The sequence below is a fragment of the Tripterygium wilfordii genome, chromosome 4 (assembly GCF_013401445.1).
Source record: "Tripterygium wilfordii isolate XIE 37 chromosome 4, ASM1340144v1, whole genome shotgun sequence".
NCBI lineage: Eukaryota > Viridiplantae > Streptophyta > Magnoliopsida > Celastrales > Celastraceae > Tripterygium > Tripterygium wilfordii.
The window spans coordinates 15,355,311-15,379,622 of NC_052235.1; the positions used below are offsets into that span (position 1 = coordinate 15,355,311).

The 24,312-nt window shown below is 35.8% G+C and overlaps 4 protein-coding genes across 5 annotated transcripts; all 4 read left to right on the top strand.

Moving 5' to 3' along the window:
* Nucleotides 1-4,293, top strand: LOC119997546 (uncharacterized methyltransferase At2g41040, chloroplastic-like). Its single transcript, XM_038844646.1, has 8 exons — nt 1-229; nt 679-779; nt 895-1,035; nt 1,617-1,698; nt 1,923-2,116; nt 2,238-2,349; nt 3,350-3,454; nt 4,009-4,293. The coding sequence occupies exons 1-8, from the start codon at nt 77-79 to the stop codon at nt 4,135-4,137; spliced, it is 1,017 nt and encodes a 338-aa protein (XP_038700574.1). The 5' UTR covers nt 1-76; the 3' UTR covers nt 4,138-4,293.
* Nucleotides 4,294-6,594: 2,301 nt separating this feature from the next.
* LOC119997548 lies at nt 6,595-8,318 on the top strand. The gene is made up of 4 exons (XM_038844648.1): nt 6,595-6,808; nt 6,930-7,175; nt 7,280-7,420; nt 7,798-8,318. Exons 1-4 carry the CDS (start codon nt 6,800-6,802, stop codon nt 8,173-8,175), a joined length of 774 nt encoding a protein of 257 aa, XP_038700576.1. The 5' UTR covers nt 6,595-6,799; the 3' UTR covers nt 8,176-8,318.
* Nucleotides 8,319-10,079: 1,761 nt separating this feature from the next.
* LOC119997545 lies at nt 10,080-11,556 on the top strand. The gene is made up of 2 exons (XM_038844645.1): nt 10,080-10,883; nt 11,019-11,556. The coding sequence occupies exons 1-2, from the start codon at nt 10,213-10,215 to the stop codon at nt 11,440-11,442; spliced, it is 1,095 nt and encodes a 364-aa protein (XP_038700573.1). The 5' UTR covers nt 10,080-10,212; the 3' UTR covers nt 11,443-11,556.
* A 7,424-nt stretch (nt 11,557-18,980) lies between these two features.
* LOC119996238 (receptor-like protein 15) lies at nt 18,981-22,728 on the top strand. 2 transcript variants are annotated; one of them, XM_038842804.1, is made up of 7 exons: nt 18,981-19,339; nt 19,447-19,605; nt 19,696-19,851; nt 19,968-20,042; nt 20,146-20,277; nt 20,445-21,686; nt 21,855-22,728. In XM_038842804.1, exons 1-7 carry the CDS (start codon nt 18,991-18,993, stop codon nt 22,598-22,600), a joined length of 2,859 nt encoding a protein of 952 aa, XP_038698732.1. In that variant the 5' UTR covers nt 18,981-18,990; the 3' UTR covers nt 22,601-22,728. The 2 variants fall into 2 exon arrangements, with proteins under 2 accessions (XP_038698732.1, XP_038698731.1); XM_038842803.1 differs by having other exon boundaries at nt 20,445-22,728.
* The last annotated feature ends 1,584 nt before the right edge of the window (nt 22,729-24,312 follow it).

A 24,312-nucleotide genomic window follows, 5' to 3' on the forward strand; every position in this document is an offset into this window, starting at 1 on the left:
CCAAAAGACAAGCACCCAAAGCCACTACTAGAGAAGAGAAAACGCTCCTCCAAGGTTCACCGATTCTCTCCCTCTCATGGCGGTAGCTTCTTCCCCCCTGAACCAAGCCTTGTTTCCTAAACAACCTTCATTTCATAGGAATTCCCGATTCCGTCCTCGTCTTCAGTGTTCTTCAGCTCGGTTTCCATCCGCTGCTATTCGTGCGAGCTTTGCTGTTGCTGTAAAGTCGGTAATACTCTTCTTATTTATCTTACTTCGATGCCATAGATAATTCTTTGTGTGATGAGATTGTGACTCTTTTGTTGAGCAAATTGGATTATCGTTTCAAGTTTGTTTGGCTACTCAGAAAATTAAAGGAAAGCAAAGTAATTGAATTTCCAAAAATGTCACTCCTTTTGTCCTTTTGGATATGCGTGTGTTTGTGGATTGCAGCTTTGGGTTTCTCCTTCTGAGTTTGTTCAATTCGTGGTGAAGGTTAAAGATTAGGTCTTTGAGACCACATAACTCAATATGAGGTGTTTTGAAGTGTATTTTATATGGAGGAATTTCTGTATTCTCAATTCCTGGAATGCAATTCACAGATGATCAGCATATGCATAAACAGATAATGTTGTTTCTAACAGCATTCCTTATTCCTCTATGTTGTATATTTTAATTAATATGAAACTGTATTTATAGGAATTAAACACTGCTCACAAGGAAGCATATGAGGCTGAGATGTTTGCATGCCCAATTTGTTATGAACCACTCATAAGAAAAGGGCCTCCAGGTTTTAACTTGTAAGTTGGGAGAGATTTATGTTTTTTTCCTCAAACTCTGCAATGGGATGGTGTTGTGTGTTTTTTTTGTTTGGTTGGAGACTTGGAGTCTGACTTATAACTACAAAATCTGCAGGCCAGCAATCTACAGGTCTGGTTTCAAGTGTGAAAAGTGCGACAAATCATACTCCAGCAAAAACGTCTACTTGGATCTCACTATCACTGCTGGAATGAAGGACTACACTGAAGTTAAACCAGATAGCACGGAGTTGTTTCGGTAATTCAAAAATCTCATTTCATCACTTTATACTCTCACTTTATAAATTTTCTCTAATATTTATGTATAGATAAACAAATGAAGTAACACAAGATACAAAGACATATACATACTCATTAACCCCTGCACGTGTATGCTGCATGCTCCCATATCAATCAATCCAACCAAATCCCATGCATGAGGTCTAGGTAGTTCAAGAGAAAGAATCACAGGATGGTACTCCTTCACAAATTCCACTTGCATCAGCATTTACACATCAATGGAGTAGTCTCTCTCTCTTTTTTTGTCTGGTATGGAGAAGTCTCTTGAATTAGGGAAACAATGAAATTATGTGGTACAAAGAATAAGTTTCTCCCAAAATTGCATCATTAGATGTGATAGGATGATAAACTAACCCAATTATAATAACTTAATAAGTAGATAATAGTAACTAGTGAGTGTATTTTATTGCTTAAGTACAGTAACTGTTGTGATGAACTCTACATCTACAGCACATGCTTTGGAAAGTTTTGCATGACTCAGTTCTCGAAGGTGTTGTATAACTTCGATTTACCTCTTTTCTCTTTTTGCAACCTTTCCAGGAGTCCGCTTGTTTCTTTTCTATATGAAAGAGGGTGGCGTCAAAATTTTAATCATAGTGGCTTTCCTGGTGCTGATGAAGAGGTATCTCTCAAGCAGAATGAGAGCTTTAGCAGATACTACTTTAATATGTACTGATTTTTCTCTGAGGTCTTAAATAACATGGAAAGAGTAGGTAATTCTGTTTAAAAAAGATTTGGCCTGATGAAGGAAACAACTGTGTTTTGTCCCCGAGTTGGCCTCCTTCATTTATGGAGTTCATTAGTTCATTTGCGGCTTATTCTTATATTCTGTTGTTCTCTACGCAGTTCAAAATGGCTCAGGAATTTTTCAAACCTGCAGAAGGTGGTCTTTTGGTAGATATTAGCTGTGGGAGTGGTTTGTTTTCCCGAAAATTTGCCAAATCAGGCAGCTATTCTCGAGTAGTTGCACTTGACTTTTCTGAAAACATGCTTCGCGAATGTTATGATTTCATGAAGAAAGATGATACGCTCTCAACCACGTAAGATCGTTCCTCATTTGAATTTAAATTATAGATTGAGATAGTGATGTTTTATGCTTTGGCTTACTTTAATTATTGTTGAGGGATGATCTAATTCATATTTTTATGTATAACTGGATAGCAATCTTGCTCTTGTTAGGGCAGATGTTTCTAGGCTTCCCTTCAGATCAGGTTCAGTTGATGCTGTTCATGCTGGTGCAGCCTTACATTGCTGGCCATCTCCTTCTAACGCAGTGAGTATTGTACTATTGTCTCTTTTGTTGTTTGAATTTTGATGCATGTAGACATTAAGAGGAGCAGATATGATGATCTAAAATATCTTGAGAAAGGAAAACTGACATTATTCCCACCTTGCTTGGTTAATTGATGCTATAGTATTCTTTTATGGTCATTCTTCTTCCATTATTATTTTAAGATCACAGTTATACTTGTTTTTTGCTGTTAGGGGGTTCTGTTAGCCTTATGTTATGACTTTGAGCATGATTATAGCTTGAAAATCAAACATGGTTGCATTCTTTTCACTAATCCTTTTTAAGGAATTTGGTAGCATTTTTTTATTTTATATTTCGCGTCATTTCATAGTTTAACAATGGGTTTTGATGTCGCCAGAAACAATATGTGGATGTTTATCTTTGCCATTAAAAGGTTGACGAGTTCTCATGTCAGGCATATACTATATATTCTATCAAGCACAGTGCTAGGCACTTTGGTTTAGTGGAACAGAGAAGTTTTCTGCATAGGGTAAAGCTGCACAGCTACCAGCCCCTGTCTGATGGGGCCTGGGAAACTTTCTGAATGGTGCATTACTCTATCAAGCACAGTGCTAGGCACTTTGGTTTAGTGGAACAAAGAAGTTTTCTGCATAGGGTAAAGCTGCACAGCTACCAGCCCTTGTCTGATGGGGCCTGGGAAACTTTCTGAATGGTGCATTACATTAGTCTATGACATTCATTTTTGGATAGCTTGCTAACAGTTTACAGGTGCATAGCTATGACTTATGTGTGTGGAATATTTTTGTTAGATATGATAAGCAGAATGTGTTTAGGGTCACAACAAGTGCATATCAGTCTCATGTTTCTGATATATTAGCTTATACAGTTACTTTTGCTGACCTTCCTGCTCTCATCCTGAACTGTTCAATTTTAGTTTCCAGTTTATGTGTATTGTTTGCACAACATCTGATTATATGCTTGCATGCTTACACTCAGCTAATGAGTCGCTTTTATATATCAGGCTGCTGAAAGCTGTCGTATTTTGAGAAGTGGTGGAGTTTTTGTTGGAACCACTTTTCTTCGTAACGCTTCATCTACTCCCTGGTTTATACGGACTTTACAACAGGTCGTACTTCTTCCTGACAAGTGGGTTTTTAATTTTATTTATTGCGGATGTACATGCTGCTATGCCTCATTTCGTATGGTGAATATTCTCATATATAAAGCGCCCGTCTTATGTTTTGCTACTTCCCATAACTGTATAGTTTAGATTTCAAAATACAGGGTAGCTTGCTACCCTGGAAGTAAATGATTTGCAATCTGAGGGACGGTCGCAATGTTTCAGGAGTTGAATCGGCATTTAAAAATTGAAAATCCGCAATTAAGTTTATTCCTAGCTAACGACAAATAGTTTGTCGGTTGATCTTTTATCCATCATAATCAATATTGGAAGTGCAAATGCGTGTATGCATTATCTGCATTTGCCTATTTGATTTTATCTTCGAAGGACTTAGTCGCCTTTTGAATTGCCCAACAACCAGAGACAATATCGTTAGATTTCCTATCCCATTATTCTTGTGGAGATCTTGTTTGTACATGTTTTAGGGTTCTCCAAAGCATCCTTTTACAGACCTCAATAATTTCTATCAAGCTGTATCTGAGGTTTCATTTATTTGGCAGAGGGGTTTGCATAGCTACAACTATTTCACTAAAGAAGAGATTGAGGACTTGTTCACATCATGCGGATTTACCAACTTCACAAGCAAAGTTCAACAATCTTTCATCATGTTCTCCGCTCAGAAGCATTGAAACTCGGTTTGCATCATTTGGTTTTATCATATTCCTTGATGATTTCTTCAGTTGTTAATGAAATCTATATAGATCTTCTATACAAACAATACTGTAATGGTGATAGCCTGACACAGATGTAAAGTAATATAATGTTGAGAAATATAATATTCTGCCCTTCTTTGGTCTAAAAATGACTTGCTTAGATGGGCTGAGGAGATTAAATATTGAACTTATTGGTGCTGTGAACATTTTTAGATTGGATACTCAGAGGGAAGTAGACTTAAAAAAGCTTGTTAGAACTGATGGATGGAGATTGGAGAGGTTAAGTTATGGATTCTTCACATGAAGGTGGGTTGAGTTCATATGATCACCATTTTTAACTTTCTGGGGAATGGCTATGCACGTGAGGTGGTGTAGACCATGTGGAAGAGAATCAGCCAAAATTTTTAAAGAAATAATTAGAGAGAAAAAAACACTTTTTAGCAGAGGAAAGTGGGTTTCAGACTGGTTTTAGAGGATCCCCTCGTGTGTGTGGCTCCCATTACTGAGCCACTCACTGTTTGTTCTTTTAACACTCTTTTTGCCTATTCTCTCTCTGTACATTTGACCTTTGACCAGCCAACAAAGAACACAGTTTAAAAATGAGAATATTTTTTGTCAGTCCAAGACACACTGCTCTGTCTGGACATACATAGTTTGATTTTGAAACTCAGGTCTCTGGTCATTGGATCCCTTGCACGTGCTCTCCTGATTTACATGGCACGTGGGGTTGGCAATCCCCTCCATTGAAATTCATATTTTGCTAAATATTATTATTTATTTTTGATTTTATTATTAGATTTACCCATCTCCTGTTTTTTGGCATATGAATTTGTTTTCATCTTACCAAAAGCAGTGCCATTGTACTGTAATGTATGGTTACAGCAGTAACTACTCAGTATTTTTTGTCCCAAGTATCTCAAATGCTTAGATGAATGCACACGATTTCATATAGATTATGTGTCGTGTGCGTACATGTCAATGTTTGAAATAGCCATGACAAAAAACACTGTGATCCGTAACATTTTTGATATGGTAATGGCATTCTATGATTGATGACCAACCACAAGCTTCATTAGCTTTTGGTTATGGGTTAAAGGCATGCACAAGAAGCAAGGCTACCTTAAAAACAGCAAAAACCCTAATTAATATCAGGTCACATTTAATTTATTTTTTTTGGCTAATTAGTAGTGCTTAGTGAGTTGTGTTTGTCTGTCAAATTAATGTTGTTGGTTGCAAAACCACATATATACATATATATATAACACCATTATTAAAGCAGCCTAGCTTATTAGTGGAGTAGTTGATTGAATGTTGCCTTGTTTGATTGCTCAAAAACCGGGGTTTTTTCATTTGTGCTGCCATTGTTGCATCTCTCCTTGACCAGATACAAAGCATCCATTAACAAAATTTCTTGTATTGATATTCTTCTATGAATATACAGTATTGACCCCAAGTGTGTATTAATAGTATGAAAATCCACTTTCGGTTGTGTTTTTTCAACTAATTAACTTTGCCGACTAATTGCCAAAAGCTAGACAATAATTAGCTAGCTACTTTTTTCTCCTCTAGTCAAGTTTGAAAACAAACCAACCTAATTGGCAATGACTTCTTCATATCTCATGATGATCAACTTTTTTTCCTTTTTCTTTTTTACCGAGGAACCATCTAGTCCCCTTTGAACAGCTAACTAGGTTTAAATTTTGGATTGCTGAAACAGTCTGCACCACATTCATGACATGTAAAATGAGGCTCCTAATTTCATCCCGAAAGTGAACAAACCCACAAAACGAGGAAAATTTTAGGGAAATACTCTAAGTTGGTTTGAATTTTTGACCTCAGCTTCATTCGTCTTAAACTCAGATATATAATCAATTGAGCTATTGCTTTGTCCTTCGCATGAGGATTGCTTTGTCCTTCGCATGAGGATGAACCCATTAATTTATCAAACATGAAACAAATGTTTGTGATGATGATCAAGTCGCCGAGTAGATCCTCATGATTTTGCATGAAATCAATCAATCAAAAGGTACTAGACCATAGTACAACCACATGAATTCAGTAAATATAGCACTTTAATTTATATATATATCTTTGTGTATATATATATATGTTCTCCACTTCATTTCAAAGTCCAAGTTAAAGGTGCAAGCTATAGCTATAGCTAGCTACAACTCATCTATATTTTAACAAGTTGTAGAAGATGAGAATCAAATGAAGTTAAAAAAAAAAATGAATAAAAGGACAAAAGCAGCTAGTTCAAGAAGAGAATAGTTACTTAATTAGCAGTAGCTAGAAGAGAGCTCTCAAGCCAAGGAGATGAGACCAATTTGTTTAAATTTTAGAATGGGAGACATGGAAACACCTCCCACGTTCTCCTCATATCTTACTTCCCCTTTTTCTTTATTTAATATTCACACACACACATATGTATATATCTGTTTGTGTGTGTATATGCTCTCCCCATCTCTCTCTCTCTCTCTCTAGGAATAAATATATGTCACTTCCACTCTTGTGAACCTCCATAAATACTCTTTATCTCCAACACCCTCCACTCTCTTTCATTTCTCTACTCTCTTCAATTACTCCACTCCTTTGATAACACCACAACAAATTTAGGGTTCTTCTTTCAAGTCTTTATATGATCATGGTTTGTGCCTTCTCTCTCTTCTCTCTCTCTCTCTCTCTCTCTCAAATTCGATGATTCTAAAAATTAACCTAATTTTCAAGTGCAGATGATTTGTAACTTATATGGGTTATTATTGTTTTAGGGAATTGAGAGGCCTGCATGGTTGGAAGCACTCCACACAGAGAAATTCTTCGTGGGTTGTTCATACCATGAAACATCAAAGAAGAATGAGAAGAACATATGTTGTTTGGATTGTTGTATAAGTATATGCCCTCACTGTTTACCTTCTCATCGTCACCATAGGCTTCTTCAGGTTCGACGATACGTTTATCATGATGTTGTTAGATTGGAAGACCTTCAAAAGCTCATAGATTGCTCCAATGTTCAGGTATATATATACAGTGTGTGTGTGTATATATATATTATTTTAATTTAACAAATTCACAATTCAGTATATGTATAATGTTTTTATAATTGAATTATGGAATATAGGCATATACTATCAACAGTGCAAAAGTGGTGTTTATCAAGAAGAGACCTCAGAACAGACAATTTAAAGGGGCTGGAAATTATTGTACTTCCTGTGACAGAAGTCTCCAAGAACCCTATATTCATTGCTCACTTGGATGCAAGGTAAAAAAATTCATATCATAATTCATATATATATATATATCTATATATATATGTATGTATATGTATGTATGTATAGCTTAATATGCAATCATATTCGTGAAGTTTGGTTCGGTTTTATAAATACCTGTTCTACGAGAAAAATTAATTACACATATATAGGTGCATGTTTCTTCATATAATGACTTCAGAGGCGTGTCATATCATATCACACGTTTGTGTTTTCTCCACCATTTGATGAGACTTGTAAATTATGGATAATTCCGGAGTGAGTTCGTCCATATTCAACACAATATTATTAGGGAATATCATTATTAATTATTTGAAATATTTTAGCTCCATCAATGTGATGTTTGAATTGCATGTGTATGTATCTATAGGTGGATTTTGTGGTGAAACATTACAAGGACTTGTCTCCATTCCTAAGGCCATGCAAGTCTCTAAAACTAAGTCCAGACTTCTTGATTCCTCAATTTGACAACAACGTTGGAGAAGACGAAGTGATGACCAATGAGACAGCCAATTCGACAATTGTGGACTCCGATGAGCCAATGAGCTGGTCCTCGGCCTCGGGTTTCTCATCATCATCATCGGGGTCCGACAACATGAGCGTGGCATGCACGACCCAGATTGTCCGAAAGAAGAGAAGCGGAGTAATCTATGTGTGCAATAGATCAGCCCCAAATTATAAGGATGAAGACATGGCTACAAGCATGAATAGAAGGAAAGGCATTCCTCATAGATCTCCTTTGTGTTGATTCATATTGAATAATTAATAAACCTAATTGGGTTTCTTTTTCCTACTTCCAAACAATTTCTTGACTCATATTTTTGACTGAATCTTTTAATGTACTAGTATTTATCTCCCTTTATCTTGAAATTAAGTTAATTAATTAATTAATCACTTGGTCGGGGGTTTTGTCTTAATGGCATCACGTGATTCTCAATTCCAAGTTATTGGTTTTTGTACATTTTTTTTTATCATTAATTCTTATTTTATGTTTATCATTGTTATTAATAATATTTCACCCATTGGAGCTTGTTATCATGTTCTCTTCTTTAGTTTCTCCACAATTTACATATATGATATAGCATCTAGGTGTCTATGTATGGCCAAAATCCGTATAAGTCCTAAGTCAGCAAAGGCCCACGGCTACTAGCTACTGTCTTCTCCGTAAAGCCCACGGTTTTATAGTCAATTCCAATAGGAAATCTTTAATCGCACCTCTAAATTTATTAAAGACACCCCTTCAAGCGGTCGGATCTGAGGCTGCTGCTTGGTGTCCTCGTTGCGCCGCTCCCACCTGTTCACATTTGCACCGACGACCCTTTGCCTCATCTCAGCATCAAAGCGTAGGTGGAGACCTCGTAGAAGAACTTTGTTTTCGAAGCATATGGGTATGAGCCATGGGGTGTTATGAGCGGAGCACTAAAAAAAACGAAGAGTCAACGTGAAGTCAACTTAAGTGATGATAAATTTAGTAAACTTAGAGGTGTGACTAAAGTTTTCCATTCCAACATGCTCATAGTCTAGATTATCGTCTTCTCAACAAGGTCCACGGTCATACAATCGAGTTCAACAAGTTCATGTCTTGGCTACCGTTCTCAACAAGGCCACGACCACACGTTGACCTATAGCCCAATACGTTCACGGGTCAGGCTACAACCAACTCAACAAAGGCTCAAGAGCTCACAGTCGTCCAAAGGTTCATGATCTTCCAAGAAAGCTTAACATGCCCATAGCCTACGGCCCTAAGCACCATTATATCCAACCAGGGCCAGCCCTAGTTCAAAGTACCCAAAGCCCTAGCTTTGGGCACCAGGCTGGCCCAGGGCACCACAACCATAAAATTTTTTTTAGTTTTAGACAAAAATCGGCACAGTCCAGCCTACATTCTCTCTTCTTCACAATGTTATCATATTTGTAGGACACTTGTTATAACTCTTCTTCCATGTTATCCTTCCATGTGGGACACAAAAAAAGAACTACTTTTATAATTTATTTTATGCATGGGGCCAAGATAGAGGCTAAACGCCACACTGCTACATCACATATCTCTCTTCTCTCTCTTCCTCTCCATCCCTACCTCTCTCATAATAATTTTCTTTTTCTATGCAAAATTTTTGACCTTCTTACTTTCTTTCACTGTTTTAATTATTAAATATTTATAATATTCATTTTTATAACTTTCAGCCTCCGATTTATTACTCAAATATGTTATTATAAATTATTTTTATTCATCTATGTTACAATTAATATAAATTAACTTTAATCCTTTAAACCGATTAAACCTTCCAAAATTATATTCATGGATCGATGCACAGATGAGTTATGATAACACTGCTTCTCTCTCTCAGACCTCACGCACGGCCGCACATGACTACACTTAAACCAAATATATTGCTATGAGCTTTATTGATAACTTTTGATACAAAAAGTTTAGAAGTAACATTTTACTTTACGATTTTTTTTTTTTTTTTTTTTGTAATAGGCATCATTAGATGGTGTCCCTTTGAACACCAAAATGATTAGAGTACACTCTGTCATAGTTCATGGCCCCATCTCAATGAGTGGGTTTCTGGTCCAACCCATCTACTAGACAACTAATATGTGTTTTTCAATTCCGGCAAGGATTAGGACAATCCCTGGCCAGTGGCCACATTCCATCTCCATCTGGAATTGTGAACTCCCACAAACTACATATATATCTACAAGTACAATATACGGTTTTGCCTTAAAGGAAAGGTCAAACAACAAAACTCAGTTTCACCTATCTCGAAATTTCGAATTGATTATGGTGAGATCGTGTATCAATAGTCGGAAGAAGAAGAAATCGTCGTGTTCATTGAATTCCTTGACCGATGATTTATTGATTGAAGTTCTCCATCGTCTTTCTTCAGGAAAATTGATTTATCAATGCAAGACAGTATGCAAGCGTTGGTGCTCTCTCCTATCCTCTCCTGATTTTCTACGCCGGACTCCAATCCCATCCACAGTCATCCTGAATCCATATGCTGATTATGGGCAGATACTTCTTCTTGATTCAGATTTCGGAGCTAGTATTTCAGATCCTGCACAGAGTTTCAAATTTTTGACTTCATGTCACGACCTACTCCTAGTCTCTCCCAAAGAGGGCGACTATAGAGGTACCTGTTGCATCTTGAATCCATTCACTATGGATTTTCTTCCGCTCCCGAGGATGTGGAGCAGTGTTGCAGTGTTTGGGTTCGTTTTTGAACCCTATGATTATTGTTGCCCTCCAAATACGAGGTACCGATTTAGGGTCGTGCGCTTCCCTCAATTTGGATACAGTACTTACCAGTCAAATTTCGAATTCCAGCTTTATTCTTCTGAAACTAACGAATGGACCAATGGATGTGAGATGCCGATGATGCTGCACAAGGAAGATTTTGCCTTTCTCCGTCTCTTCTCTAGTCCTATCTCCTTTCAGGGAAAACTGTACTGGTACGGTGATCATCGAATTATAGCTTTTGATCCTTTCAACTTTGCAAATACATGTGTCATTGACTACCCTCAAGTTGAGCGTTTATATAGTTTGCTGGAAAATCCTCATAACTATTGTGTCCTCGGAGTGCACAGGGGTAGTTTACGGGTGTTGGATTTGCCAGCTCCTCCTCTCCCTGCTCCTTGGACTGGTTTTCGTGCCGGGTGCAACATTTCAAAGTGCATTCTGAGCCTTTGGGAGCTCAATGATCATAAAACAGGATGTGATCAGTGGAGCTTAGTACATCAAGTCTTTATCAGTGAGCTAGTTTCAAACGATTATAGGGTCGTCCAGGAATTAACGACGAAAAGTTGTCCAGATATAATCCCAGTGGCATTGCATCCTAGTGATGGGGATTGCGTTTTTTTGTGGATTGGTGGGCTTATTCTGTCCTGCAATATGCAAAACAGAGAAATGGAAGTTGTCGGTGAGAATCCTGGATTTTCCAATCCTTGCATCCAACTTGAGGTTCCATGGGGGCCTGCGCCACGTACTCTCCTCCAAAATCCTCTCACATAGTGTGACTTGTATTATGTACTCTATATGTTTAATCAATTACAACTTCATACTTGACCAAAAATATGAATATTTCTGATAGCACACACCACTTCGATCTGCTTTAGATATTACAGTTAACATATCTTTAGAAATTAATAGTTCGATCGAGTTCGAAAGAAAAGAAAAGAAAAGAAATAAACAGCACTCGCGCACATGATTCTTGCAATAAAAGACGGGATCGAGTACATACAAGATGTCACAACACTTTATCTAGATGGGATATGAAATTCCCTTCGTTTGACATTAAAATAGCTGAAAGTCTTTCTAGATGGGCCCATTTTATTTTGATCATTTGAGTTCAATCCAATCTTCAAAGTCCCTAGCTAGTCCATGGCCCATCTCAACTAGGCTTTTTTAGATCAGTGGTTTGTGGCCCAACCCATATAATGCTATTAGTATTTTTGTTCAATTTTTCTTTTTAAATTCCTATTAGGAGTAAGACAAACTATATACATGTATAAATGTACGGGTTTTTTTATGGCAAAAACTAACTATAGAGGTACGTACATGTTACATCTTGAATCCATTCATCTTTGGTGAAATATTAGTCATTACAGTTATAGTTTTTCATTTACTTAATTTGTCATACTAAAGTCTAAACATTAACAAATTTCAGGCAAATCAACTCTAGAATTACTTACCTTTCATTTTAGCTAATTCTGTCACATTTAACTTAGCTAATTAACATGGGAACTCCAAACACTAAAGTCCAAAATTTTATAAGTTAATTATCTATTTCCTTTTTAATGTGATAATTCAAAAAAATTTAGAAATTCACTTACATTAATTCTAACCTAAGTATTATATGAGATTGCGCATGTTTCGAAAGTATTATATGCATATTGAATTGTGATTGTGGCATGATCATATTCGTATTGTTCATGCCTATCCTTTGCATCACTTTTGAGTCGATTGTTATATCTGTTTCTATAGACTAGTTCTACTCCTTATATCATATATTGATTGTTGTTGTAGTTCTACTCATAGGATATCCGTCTCATGGATATTTGAGTTCATGGTTTACGATTGTATATGTAGATTGGTTTGACTTCTTTTGATATCATATATTAATTATGTTGTGTCTTGTCTACTCAGGTATCTGTATCATAAATATTCGGGTTTTTATCTGGTATTATGCTCATATTGGGCTATTAAGCACAAAATTAGACTCATAACTAATTCTAGGCATTATAACTGACTTTGTAATGGATCTTTCGAATATTCTCCAAAAAAATTGAGTCGAATGAGTTTTAACATACCACCCCATATCTAGATGGAAAGCAATATGATTTGCATAAGCTGGATCCACATTGATAGTATGGATGTCCTGTGGAGACTTCATGAACAAGAGAGCTATTGGTAAGTTTCAGACCTAACCACTATAAGAACAAAATGGAAAATGCCATTAAATTAGTGGCATCTCGATTGTCATGCATGCATACCTTCGGATACTATAGAAACCCTGCTAGGTTCACATTATTATAAGGATCAAGTGTCGTAATAGACGTCGCCTTCCCAATGTCCCACATGTGTATTATATCGTTTTTGTCATAACCAAGTAATGTCTACAACAAATAAACTTGTCGATTCCATGAATAATGGATAAAAACTTAACAAAAATAGCGAGTACCTCATGGTCAAACAATTGGTAGATGTTCAAAGATGAGATAATCTTCTACCCCAAACAATAACTCCATCCATGGTGTCGCTGGTTCCAATCAAGTTAAAAAAGGCTTTGATCACTCGATGTGTGAACCTTTTAGAAACAAAAAATTCAAAATGACTTGGATTGTGATTACTGACTTGAGTAAAAAACATACAACCTTTAATATTAAAGAAAAACTCACCGTTCTAGGTTCATGATCGTATGCTTCTACGTCTAGTAGAGTAACATAACCTCTACGCAGAGACACATATGCTTTTGCGTCTAGTAGAGTAACATAACCTACACAGAGACAAAAATGCTAGTTACAGAAGCAAGCATGTTAACAAGAACAATTAGCAAGTTGATAAATGAAGCAGACATGGTGTCATAGAGCGGGGATGGTAACATGGAGCGGGCGTCACATCTTTTATCTGCTTGTTTGTGTAGACATCTTTTAAATGGAATTACATATTATTGTTTACATAAGAAGTAAAATGTAATTATATCTTTTTAGTGGACAAAGATTTTCTCCATCTCTCTTCAAGCAAGTCTGCAGGGGAAAAGGGACATAGAGACTAGATATAGTAAGTAGGAGATAAAGTTTCTTTTAACACAACTACACATGAAAATGAAACTTCTCAAAATGTCTTATGTCATCACTTAAAGAATTAAAAAACAGTGAATTAAAATCAATTACAATTATTGTATTGTGTCTTTAAAATGCATTAAATACAATTTAGAACAATAATATAATAATGAAAATGATATAAAAAAACTAATTGTGGAAACTTACGGAGTTATCTCATCGTTAGTATCTCCATTATAGTATCAATCTGATTAATCTTATAAAAAGACCGCATTAAAAATGTAAATAATCACAACACAATTTCTTCCTCAAAGTAAATATTCAAATGCAACTTTGAAGTGATTCACTACTTCATTGGACTTCCCACTCTTTCAAAGGATCAAATATAATATCCATTGGTAATTGCAGTTACCATTATCATAATGATAACGTCAGCTTGATGTGATAACGTCAGCTTGATGTTTGTGTTATCCAGTGTGTGAGAAACATAATAGAAAGAATGCGAAGTAAACTATGGGTCGTGGGCTAATTTTTTAAAATTTATGAGTGGTTTGGTTTTCATCATTCAAAGTTTAAACAAGGGGTAAAGTGCGCATATTTCACTGAAAGATAATGGTATTTGTAATTTGGTCAGTGGAGGAAAAATGTTTCAAATTAGGTCAGTCAATGATTCAAATTTAGAAAAATATATCACTTCGATCGAATTCCGGTCGATTTCTGCCGAAAATTATTGATATGTTTAATTTCAGCCATAGGTCAGCTATTTTTGACGTTTGCACCCTTCTTTGTTATTTGCTGGAATCTGGTTCGTGTTCTTTGGGCTGGTCTTGTTCATTGTTTGTCTTCGCCATTGCTGTTGTCCAAGGAAGCGTTATGTTTATTCTCGAACATGCTATAATCTCTCCCTTATTTTCCTAATCTCTTCTGTTTCGACTCTTGACGATAAAGCCTATAAGAACACAAAAAAAAAAAAAAATTTAAGATGCCTTGGACAACATTCGTGATTGTGTTGCATTGCTATAAATTAGAAAACATGACTTTTTTTTTTTCTTTTTCACATTTGATCAATGCTAGTAGGACTTGTCTTTTGTGCAAGCTAGATGTTCTCGATCGACATGCAGCTTCATTGTTGATTTTCTCTTTTGATTCATTCAAGAAGTTTTATGGACATTTCTTGATTTTATTTGTGTAATGTTAGGTCAAATTTGAAGCTATGGTGAAGGTTCAAATACTATATATTTGACATAAAAGACTGAAAAGTAGTAATGCAATAACCTACAGCGAAGCACGGGTTTATTGCTAGTATTCTCCTATAATGAACCATTTTTCAATTATACACTGCAGACAACATATTTTAAATTCTCAATGATACGAGGAGGAAAAAAAAGGAGACGTTGACATATGTGGACTGTGTTGGAGGGACTAGGGAAGTTACTGTTTTGAGAAAAAGAAGTTTAATATGGGTGGCCACACTAGTTGATTTTTCAAAGTTTGCAAACAATATAGTCAATCAGTCAATGCTGCGTTATATTTTTACAAACAATACTGTTCAAAATTTGCTAACAATATTCTTTTTTAAAATATTATACAAAATTTTCATTTGAATATCCCAAATAAAAAAAAATATTTTGACAAAAATTTGATAAAATATTCTCCAAATTCTTTTTAAATCCCTCTAATTTTTTTTCAAAATGATTCAAAAAAAAAAATTTAAAGGAAACTCTAATTTCCCTTTTTTTTTTTGCTTTCCTCAAATTCCTCAATTCCAAACACATTCTTAGAAGCCAACGAAATTATCTTTATTGACGTCTTATGGTATGTTAGTAATTGTTTACGTTGTTACTGTAACAAAACCGTCAGTTCGAGCCATTTTCTTCTTTGTTTCCCTTGAATCTGTCGTCTTCGCAGGGCAATGACTCGCGCGGGGCGGGGGGTGTTTGTTTTAGACTTCGGACCCGATCGACCAGTTAGCAACTCATTCTTGCCTGATATTTTAAGCGGGCCCATCCTAACCTCATGAGAAACCACGCATTGCTCCGCCCACTGAGCGTCCTTGTACAGAAAACAAGAATATGACATGCACCAAATTGTCTGTCAACTAGCCTAAGTGGCTATTGCCGATCATTCGAGATTGAAGACCCATAATTTACACGAATCAAATCATGGAAAGAAAAAAAAAGAAAAATGACAAAGATGGTGGGATCTTGAAAGCATAATACGAGCTTATATTGATGTCTTTTCAACCCTCACGAAGTTCAACTAAGTGGATGGCGTGTTTACTACAATAACGACTGAAGTGGCCAGTGATATAGACTTATAAGGAGACTAATTGGCAGACAATTAAGGGGTTGGTGAGGAAGACAGATGATGATAATGGTCAGTATTGTAGATAACTCCATTGTTATCAATACAATTATGTGAAGGTGAAATTAAGGGTTAGGCCAAAATACACTTTCAATTGATGTTTTGGTTGACCCCAAAGTCAACGTGTGCCCAAAGCCTCCAAGTTGTCAGCAAGCATTATCGAACATATATATATAAAAATTGCCGTCAATCAAAGAAAAAAAAAGGATTGGGGGACCATAAAAAGTCATGAAATACATTTAGAGATTTTTGAATATATAAAAATACAAAAGATTTTAATACACTAACACGTATTTTAGATGGTGTCCTAAAGCAGTAATTATCAAAAAGCCCAATTCATTTAACCTGCCACGTTTTACAATTAATTTAAATACTAATATAATAACACTTGTTTGTTTTTATAATAGACGTAGGTGAAAACAATATTAAACCAATGTTTAATAAAGGGGAATAAATACTAGAATCCATCAAATTTGAGAAAAACTCTAAGGTTTTTAGTATATTTCTTCAAAATCAAAATATATTACGCCCTAGGACCGACTACAATCTTAAAAGAGGAAAAAATACAAAATTATGAAAATATCCCTAAAGCTTCAAATGCCTTTTTGAGGTCATAAATAGTGAAGTTTGTGAAAAATATGGTTGGGTTAATAGCATAGCAACTAGTATTGTCAACCACGTTGAAATGAGTTTGTCAGCCAAATTTCGCGAAATTCTGACAACATAACATTCCAATCCTACTAATTGTAATTACTTGCAACTAGTCCTATTATTAAAATTTTCAGTCAAATACACATCAATAATATTGTCCGATTTCCTTGAATACATTGGGCCCTCACAGTTTTCCCTTCCCAAGAGCTCACCCATCTCAATAGTGCTTTCTCAAAAGCACACTTAACAGTAGAGTTACTACAAGATGCTCTCCTCCAAGAAAATGTATTTGTTGATGGTTGAGAATTGTAATCATCTATATTTGTTAACACTCCGCACTTATGGGCTGAATATACCATACCTAACAAGTGTATTGTACGGGTTAGGATTATTTGTGGGTGGTCCGTCCATTGCACATCCAAAAGGCCCTCCAAGTACCCCTCACTTGTGGGTGGCCCGTCCATAAGGACATCCAAAATGCCCAACTAGTGACCTAAACGTGTGGAGCTGACTCCGATACCATATTAGAACTTTCAGCCTAATACACATCAACACCATTATTCGCTTTGTTTGTCCAATTCTCGTGGATATATCGGGTCTGCACGACTTTGCTCTCCCAAGAGATCATTCATCCCAATAATACTCTCGCAGTAACACGTTTAACTATGGAATTATTACGTGATGTTCTGCTCTAGAAAAACGCTATATATGTTAACACCTACATCAATAATACTTGGGCTAGTCATCTTCCCAGGGCAACGACCAGCGCAAGGTGTTTGTGTTAGACTTCCCGAAGAATTTAGGAAGTGATTCTGGCCCGATATTTTAAGTGGGTCCATCCTAACCCCATGATCAACTCCAAGTCAGGCAAATTAGTTTGGTTTTCTGATGCAAATCAACCCAATAATCACAATTGAATTGGTAAACACGAAAAAAGAATGGGACAAATGAGAATCACTCTCTAACACTGAGATCATGAATCACTCCTCTTTCAATTCTTTCTTGTTTCAAATACAGAATAAACTATAATCTTGTTGGGAAATAAACTAGATTAAATAGGACTCTAGTTGGAGAAAACTGTTGTACATTCTTGGCCTTCATTCATGCTACTAATACTATCAAAGCTGCTCTAGAATTACGCCTTTTGCTACTCATAACTGTTCCACCATCCACGTTCCCCAAGTCTAGCCAGCCTTTATTGACTCCCATGTCATAGCTTTGTTCACACGGTAGTCTTTAAGGCAAGTAAAATCTGTGGCTGAAGTTGACCTATGCTTTCTCATGGATTCACAATCAACGTTATAGGCCCATGCGTCAATGGTAAGAACATCAAAGTGGTTAATGCTGAGCTCAGTTGTTTGAATTCTTTTCTTCTCATGGCTACTTTGCTCCTATTGCATCATTTTCATTCTTCAAGACTTCAAACAGAGAGCGTTCAGAATCTTTCATCATTATTGTGTTCAAATGATAATTTTTTTTTTTTTATAAACTGATTGATTTTATTCAAAGAAAAATAAAAAAGGAAAAAATTAATTTTTGTATTGTTGACAATAATTTTTTTTTTAGTTTGGGCATCCAAATTTATCGTATATTTAATCATACTTAGTAACTTATCAAGTTGTAAATGGGCATGGGATGTAAGGACTGGGACCAGTATTCCTCGTACAGAAAACATGAATATGACATGCGTCAATCAGTGGCTAAAGTTCTTCAAAATTACCAAACAAAGCTGAAAGTTGTAGTAAATGCCGGTAATACCAAGACCAGGACAAGTCCAAGTAAATGCATGGCCTATTTACTACGACTTAAGTGGCCAGTGATATAGACTCATAAGGAGACTAATTGGCTGAAAATTATTAGCATAATGTATTCACATTAAGTACTAGATTGTATTTTTATATATACTGTTTACTGTACCAAACTATATATATGTGTACTCTATTGTTTTACTCAAGTAATGACAACTATCACTTCCTAGTAATGATAACTATCACTTTCTACACTGCTTCAAATATTAAGAGGTTGTTGACAATGTCGATGATGATAATTGTCACTACAGTTGGTAACTCCATTCTCATCACTACATTAAATGGCTTTGGAAATTAGTGATCGCGACAAAATAGACTTTCAATTCATGTTTTGTTTGATCCCAAGTCAAGATCTTACCAAAACCTGCAAGTTGTCAGCAAGCCTGAACTCCTATATCTATATATGCATATAAATAGATGTAGAAGCAGCAGTTCTATACACAAATAGGAAAAACATGGAACATTTGAAACGTTGGATAAGAGTGGTGGTAATGATATTGGTGTTCCAAAATGGGCTGGGTTGGAGTCATGGGTGTGTGGACCAAGAGAGCGAGGCTCTCTTACAACTCAAACCTTTCTTTAATGGCTTAAATTGGCCAGAGAGTAGCAATTCTTCAGAGTGTTGCGAGTGGGAAATGGTGGAGTGCAATACCACTACTGGCAGAATAACCAAGCTCTCTCTTGCTCAAGGAGTAATGGAGACAACGGAGTGGTATCTCAATGTCTCTTATTTTCTTCCATTTGAACAACTCAAAAGTCTCGACTTACACAGCAATTATATAGTTGGTTGTGTGGAGAACGAAGGTCCTCAATTTTCTTCGCCACCCTTTTAAAATAGATAAACATCAGTATATGTGTATATGTATTTATTTTAATTGAAGTTTTTGAGATTACTATGAACTTTTTTGCAGGATTTGAAGTATTGTGGTTGAGGTTGAAGAAACTGGAAGTCCTTGACTTACGTTGGAATAATTTCAATGACAGCATTATATCATCTCTGAGCGGTTTTTCTTCTCTCAAGGTTCTTTATCTAGTTAACAATGAAATGGGAACTACCTTAGATACCAAAGGTATGCTCGAGTATATATATATACTGACGAAATTCCTTAAAATATATCTATTATAATATTCAAATTCAATGAATAATAATTACATGACAGGTTTCGAAAGTCTATGGCAATTGAGCAATTTAGAGATTCTTGATTTGAGCTGGAACTACTTCAACAACAGCCTTTTGTCATCCTTACGTGGTCTTTCTTCTTTAAAAGAATTATATCTTGGGATCAACCATCTAAGTGGAACAATTAATATGGAAGGTATGTTTGTATGTATATATTCATTCATTCATAAGAAATTCATAATTGTGTTTTCTTGACATATTATCCCTTGATTAATATATGTAGCACTTCAATCAATTAACTTTTTTGAGCAGATTTTAATGGTATCTTCAACTTAAAGAAATTGGATGTGAATTTCAATGAGATTACCGGCTTTGAATCATTTAAAGGTAACGATTTATAATTATAGTTAAATTTTCTTCTTCTTTTTTATGCTGAGAATATTTTTCTCTTCAAGCAGACCAAATTATAGAACAAATATAATTTTTACAGGCGATTTGGAGTTCCTCGATTTGACCAATAACAACTTCACCAACAGTGTTTTTGCATCCCTTAGTGGACTTTCACATCTGAAGACTCTAAATTTATCAAACAATCAATTGAAAGGATCAACACACCTCAAAGGTAAATTAGAAAATTTATTATACACGGACTTATGAATCCATGTTTGTTTTGAATAAAACTATTAATTTTTAATTACTTAATAATATACTATTGCGTATATATAGCAACAGCGAGGCTGAAATTCATTTCTCGAATCATGATGGTATCAAATGATGATTCAATTGCAGGCTTGTGTGAGTTGAAAAACTTGGAGGAGCTTGATCTTGGTGACAATGAACTTGAAGGACCACTTCCACCATGTATGGCAAACCTGTCATCTCTTCACACTTTGCGACTCATTCGCAATCAATTCACTGAAAATATTGCTTCCACTCCTATACCCAATCTCAAGTCCATTGAAATCCTCTCACTTGGATCTAATCACTTTCAAATATCCCTCAAGCCATTTGCAAATCACTCAAGTCTAAAATATTTCTTGGCTAATGAAGGTAACGAGTTGATTGACGAAGCTGCCTCTCAACCTTGGACTCCAAAATTCCAACTTGAGGTGTTGAGTTTGTCAAATTGCATACCAAAGAATTCAAATGCAAACCTTTTCAGCTTCTTATACAATCAATTCAACTTGAGATATCTTGACCTCTCTGGTTCAAAGTTTGGTGGAGTATTCCCTAGTTGGTTGTTTGAGAACAACGCAAGATTAGAAGAGATTTACTTGGCCGATAACTCATTTGTCGGTCAGTTTCTATGGCCATCACATCCTAATCCACGCATATCTTGGATAGACATATCCCACAACAAGTTGAAGGGTCACATTCCGTCAAATATATCTTCCATTTTTCCAAATCTAGTGTCCTTAAACATATCTAAGAATTCCTTTCAAGGTATCATCCCTCCAAGTTTTGGTAACATGAAGTCCTTGAAATTTCTGGATTTTTCAAATAATCAGCTGTCTGGAGAAATAAAAGAGCAATTTGCTAACACTTCGTTGCATCTCATCAAACTCTCAATCAATAATTTTTCTGGTAGCATTCCTACCTTGTTTGACCCTGCTCCTTTGGATTTTCTATTGCTGGATGGAAATAACTTTGTTGGGGAGATACCTGATCTCTCACCATTCATATATTTGATATCATTGGATATCAGTCATAACTCTCTGTCAGGCAGGCTTCCAACTTGGGTAGGCAATATGTCAAACTTGTTGGAAATAGTTATGTCCGATAATCAATTTGAGGGTTCTGTTCCCTTAGAATTCTGCAAACTTTACAAACTTAAATTCTTAGATCTCTCATGGAACGAGTTATCTGGGTATATACCACCTTGTTTCGGGGAATTAGCAGATCTAGAGAATGTCCATTTGAGAGGAAACAAATTGAGTGGTCCCATTCCACATGCTTTTCTCAATTGCACTGGTTTGCGCATTATAGATCTTGGAGAAAACAACTTCACCGGAACAATACCAAATTGGATCGGTAACTTCCTAAATTTGGGTGCTCTTCTTCTGCAAGCAAATAATTTACATGGTGAAATTCCCATTGAGTTATGCGGTTTGCAACAATTGAACATGTTGGTTCTTTCCTCGAATAATCTATCTGGACGCTTACCTATTTGCTTAAGCAATTTGTTGTTAACAACAACAGGTGTGTCTTATCAAGCCTTTACATGGAGTCCTTATATCGATGGTGTTCCGACTTTCAAAGACTCTTATTCTGATCTTGGTCGTTTCGGTTCCCCCATACAAGAAGTTTTGGTGTATATAACAAAGAGTAACTCCCTTAATTACACAGGATACATCCTTGATCACATGTATGGAATCGATCTTTCTTGCAACAGATTCTCTGGTGAAATCCCCATTGAATTCGGAAAGTTAAGTAATGTCAGATCGTTAAACTTATCTCACAACAATCTGACAGGCTTAATTCCGACAACATTTTCAAACTTGAAGCAGCTAGAGAGTCTGGATCTTTCCTACAATGACTTACATGGTCGAATCCCCCAACAATTGAGTGAGGTAACCTCTTTGGCAGTGTTTGTTGTGGCTCATAACAACTTCTCAGGCTCAATTCCGACGAAAAATCAATTTGGGACTTTTAATGAGAGCAACTATGAAGGAAATCCCTTTCTTTGTGGACCCCCATTAAATAAGAGTTGTGGTGGTACTAATTTTACATCCCCAACTACGTATCCCTTTATTGAGCAAAGCGAAGACGATAGTTTCATGGACATGATTGGTTTCTGGGTGAGCTTTGTGGTGACCTACACCATTATACTATTCGGTATGGTAATAATCTTGTACATAAATACATATTGGCGAGCAGCGTGGTTTTACCACATCGAAGTATTCATCAACACTTGCTACTATTTTGTGGTGGATAAGTTCGAATAAGATCTTGAAGCTCTGAATATGGTTTTGTGCTTTAAAGTTTATGTATTTTTTTTCCTTTCTTTGTAATCTTTGCCCGTCTCTAGAATGCATCTTATCTCATTTTGGCAATAAAATTACTCTCAATGCAACTAGACTTTCTTCTAGCATCCATATCAAATCGCAGTACTAACATTCGGTTTGATGCAAGACATAGAGAGCTCGATATTGTGTAAGGCAAAATAAGAGAGATAATATGGGCCACAATCCATTTATTTACCTGTTCTACAAGTTTGGATAATAATAACTGGTTAACATATATAAATAATTTCAATTCCTAACTATCAATAACGCATTTTTCTTGGTGGAAAACATCTCGTAGTAACTCTGCAGTTAAGCGTGCTTATGTGAAAATACTATTGGGATGGATGAGAAAACGTGTGGTTGATGGTTAGAAACTAGAATTATTTATATATGTTAAAATAACTAAGGACAGAATTAAGTCCCAAAAGAGAAATATATATATATATATATATATATATATATATATATATATATAAAGATATAAGAAATGCTAAAAATTGCAAGATGGGTGCATCTTGAAAGCAAAACATGAGGCTATATCGATGTCTTGTCAATCAAAGAAAAGAGGATCGGGGGACCATCACAAAACAATTAGAGGTTCATGAATTTCTGTAGTGGCAGACACTGGCAGTCTTTTTCCTTTTATTGCGAGGGTTGATTTTGCAAACAAAGCTTTTTGTTACCGAGATGTTTAATTTTCCACACCTTGGATTCAATGGAATTTATGGCCAGTTGGTTGTCGGCAGACCGTCTGGTTAGCTAGTTAGATCAAAATAGACTTGCAATAGATATTTGGTTGACCCTAAGTCGAGACGTGCCTAAAGCCAGCAAGTTGTTGGCTAACAAAAGATAGGAAGACCAAAACCATGTTAATGCATGGGGTGTTTAAGAAGCCTGATATTCTAACATCTATATAAATCCATGTAGAACCAGGCCAAGACTCAAGTGTGGGATCCGCATGTTATTTAAAGTGCAGGACTTATCTAATACCATTCATGCTCGAACCCCATCCCGTGTGGGGGGCCGAGCTTACGCCAAATGAATTGTGTCAAATCGATCCCGCATCAAATAAAGTGCATGATCCTGCACCTGAGAATTTTCGTGTAGAACCAATTCTATACAAATACAAAAAAATTATATTAATGTTATAGCAAATTGTACCTATATTTTATAAAATGCTCACATTTTGCCCCCACTCAATTTCAAAATTCTACAATTTTCCCTAACAAGTATAAATTTGTTCAATTTGTTTAAGGCAATTAAAATCTGTAGCTGAAGTTGACCCATGCTTTCTCATGAATTCATAGTCAACGTTATAGGCCCATGTGTCATTGCGTCAATGGTGAGAACATCAAAGTGGTTAATACTGGGCTCACTTGTATGAATTCCTTTCTTCTCATGGCTACTTTGCTCCTATTGCATCATTTTCATTCTTCAACACTTCAAACAAAGAGCGTTCAGAATCTTTCATCATTATTGTGTTCAAATGATAAATTATTTTATTTTTTTTTATAAACTGACTGATTTTATTCAAAGAAAAATAAAAAGGAGCAAATTAATTTTTGTGTTGTTGACAATAATTTTTCTTTTAGTTTGGGCATCCAAACATGAATATGAATATGACATGCGTCAATCAGTAGCTAAAGTTTTCC

Coding starts and splice junctions, on each gene's coding strand:
- LOC119996238 (XM_038842803.1), top strand. CDS start 18,991: ATGGAACATTTGAAACGTTGGATAAGAGTGGTGGTAATGATATTGGTG. Junction 20,043..20,145: donor CGGCTTTGAATCATTTAAAG/GTAACGATTTAT, acceptor TAATTTTTACAG/GCGATTTGGAGTTCCTCGAT. Junction 20,278..20,444: donor AGGATCAACACACCTCAAAG/GTAAATTAGAAA, acceptor ATTCAATTGCAG/GCTTGTGTGAGTTGAAAAAC.
- LOC119997545 (XM_038844645.1), top strand. CDS start 10,213: ATGGTGAGATCGTGTATCAATAGTCGGAAGAAGAAGAAATCGTCGTGT. Junction 10,884..11,018: donor TTTCAGGGAAAACTGTACTG/GTACGGTGATCA, acceptor CGGAGTGCACAG/GGGTAGTTTACGGGTGTTGG.
- LOC119997546 (XM_038844646.1), top strand. CDS start 77: ATGGCGGTAGCTTCTTCCCCCCTGAACCAAGCCTTGTTTCCTAAACAA. Junction 2,117..2,237: donor GATGATACGCTCTCAACCAC/GTAAGATCGTTC, acceptor ATAACTGGATAG/CAATCTTGCTCTTGTTAGGG. Junction 3,455..4,008: donor TTATACGGACTTTACAACAG/GTCGTACTTCTT, acceptor TTTATTTGGCAG/AGGGGTTTGCATAGCTACAA.
- LOC119997548 (XM_038844648.1), top strand. Junction 7,176..7,279: donor TAGATTGCTCCAATGTTCAG/GTATATATATAC, acceptor TATGGAATATAG/GCATATACTATCAACAGTGC. Junction 7,421..7,797: donor ATTGCTCACTTGGATGCAAG/GTAAAAAAATTC, acceptor ATGTATCTATAG/GTGGATTTTGTGGTGAAACA.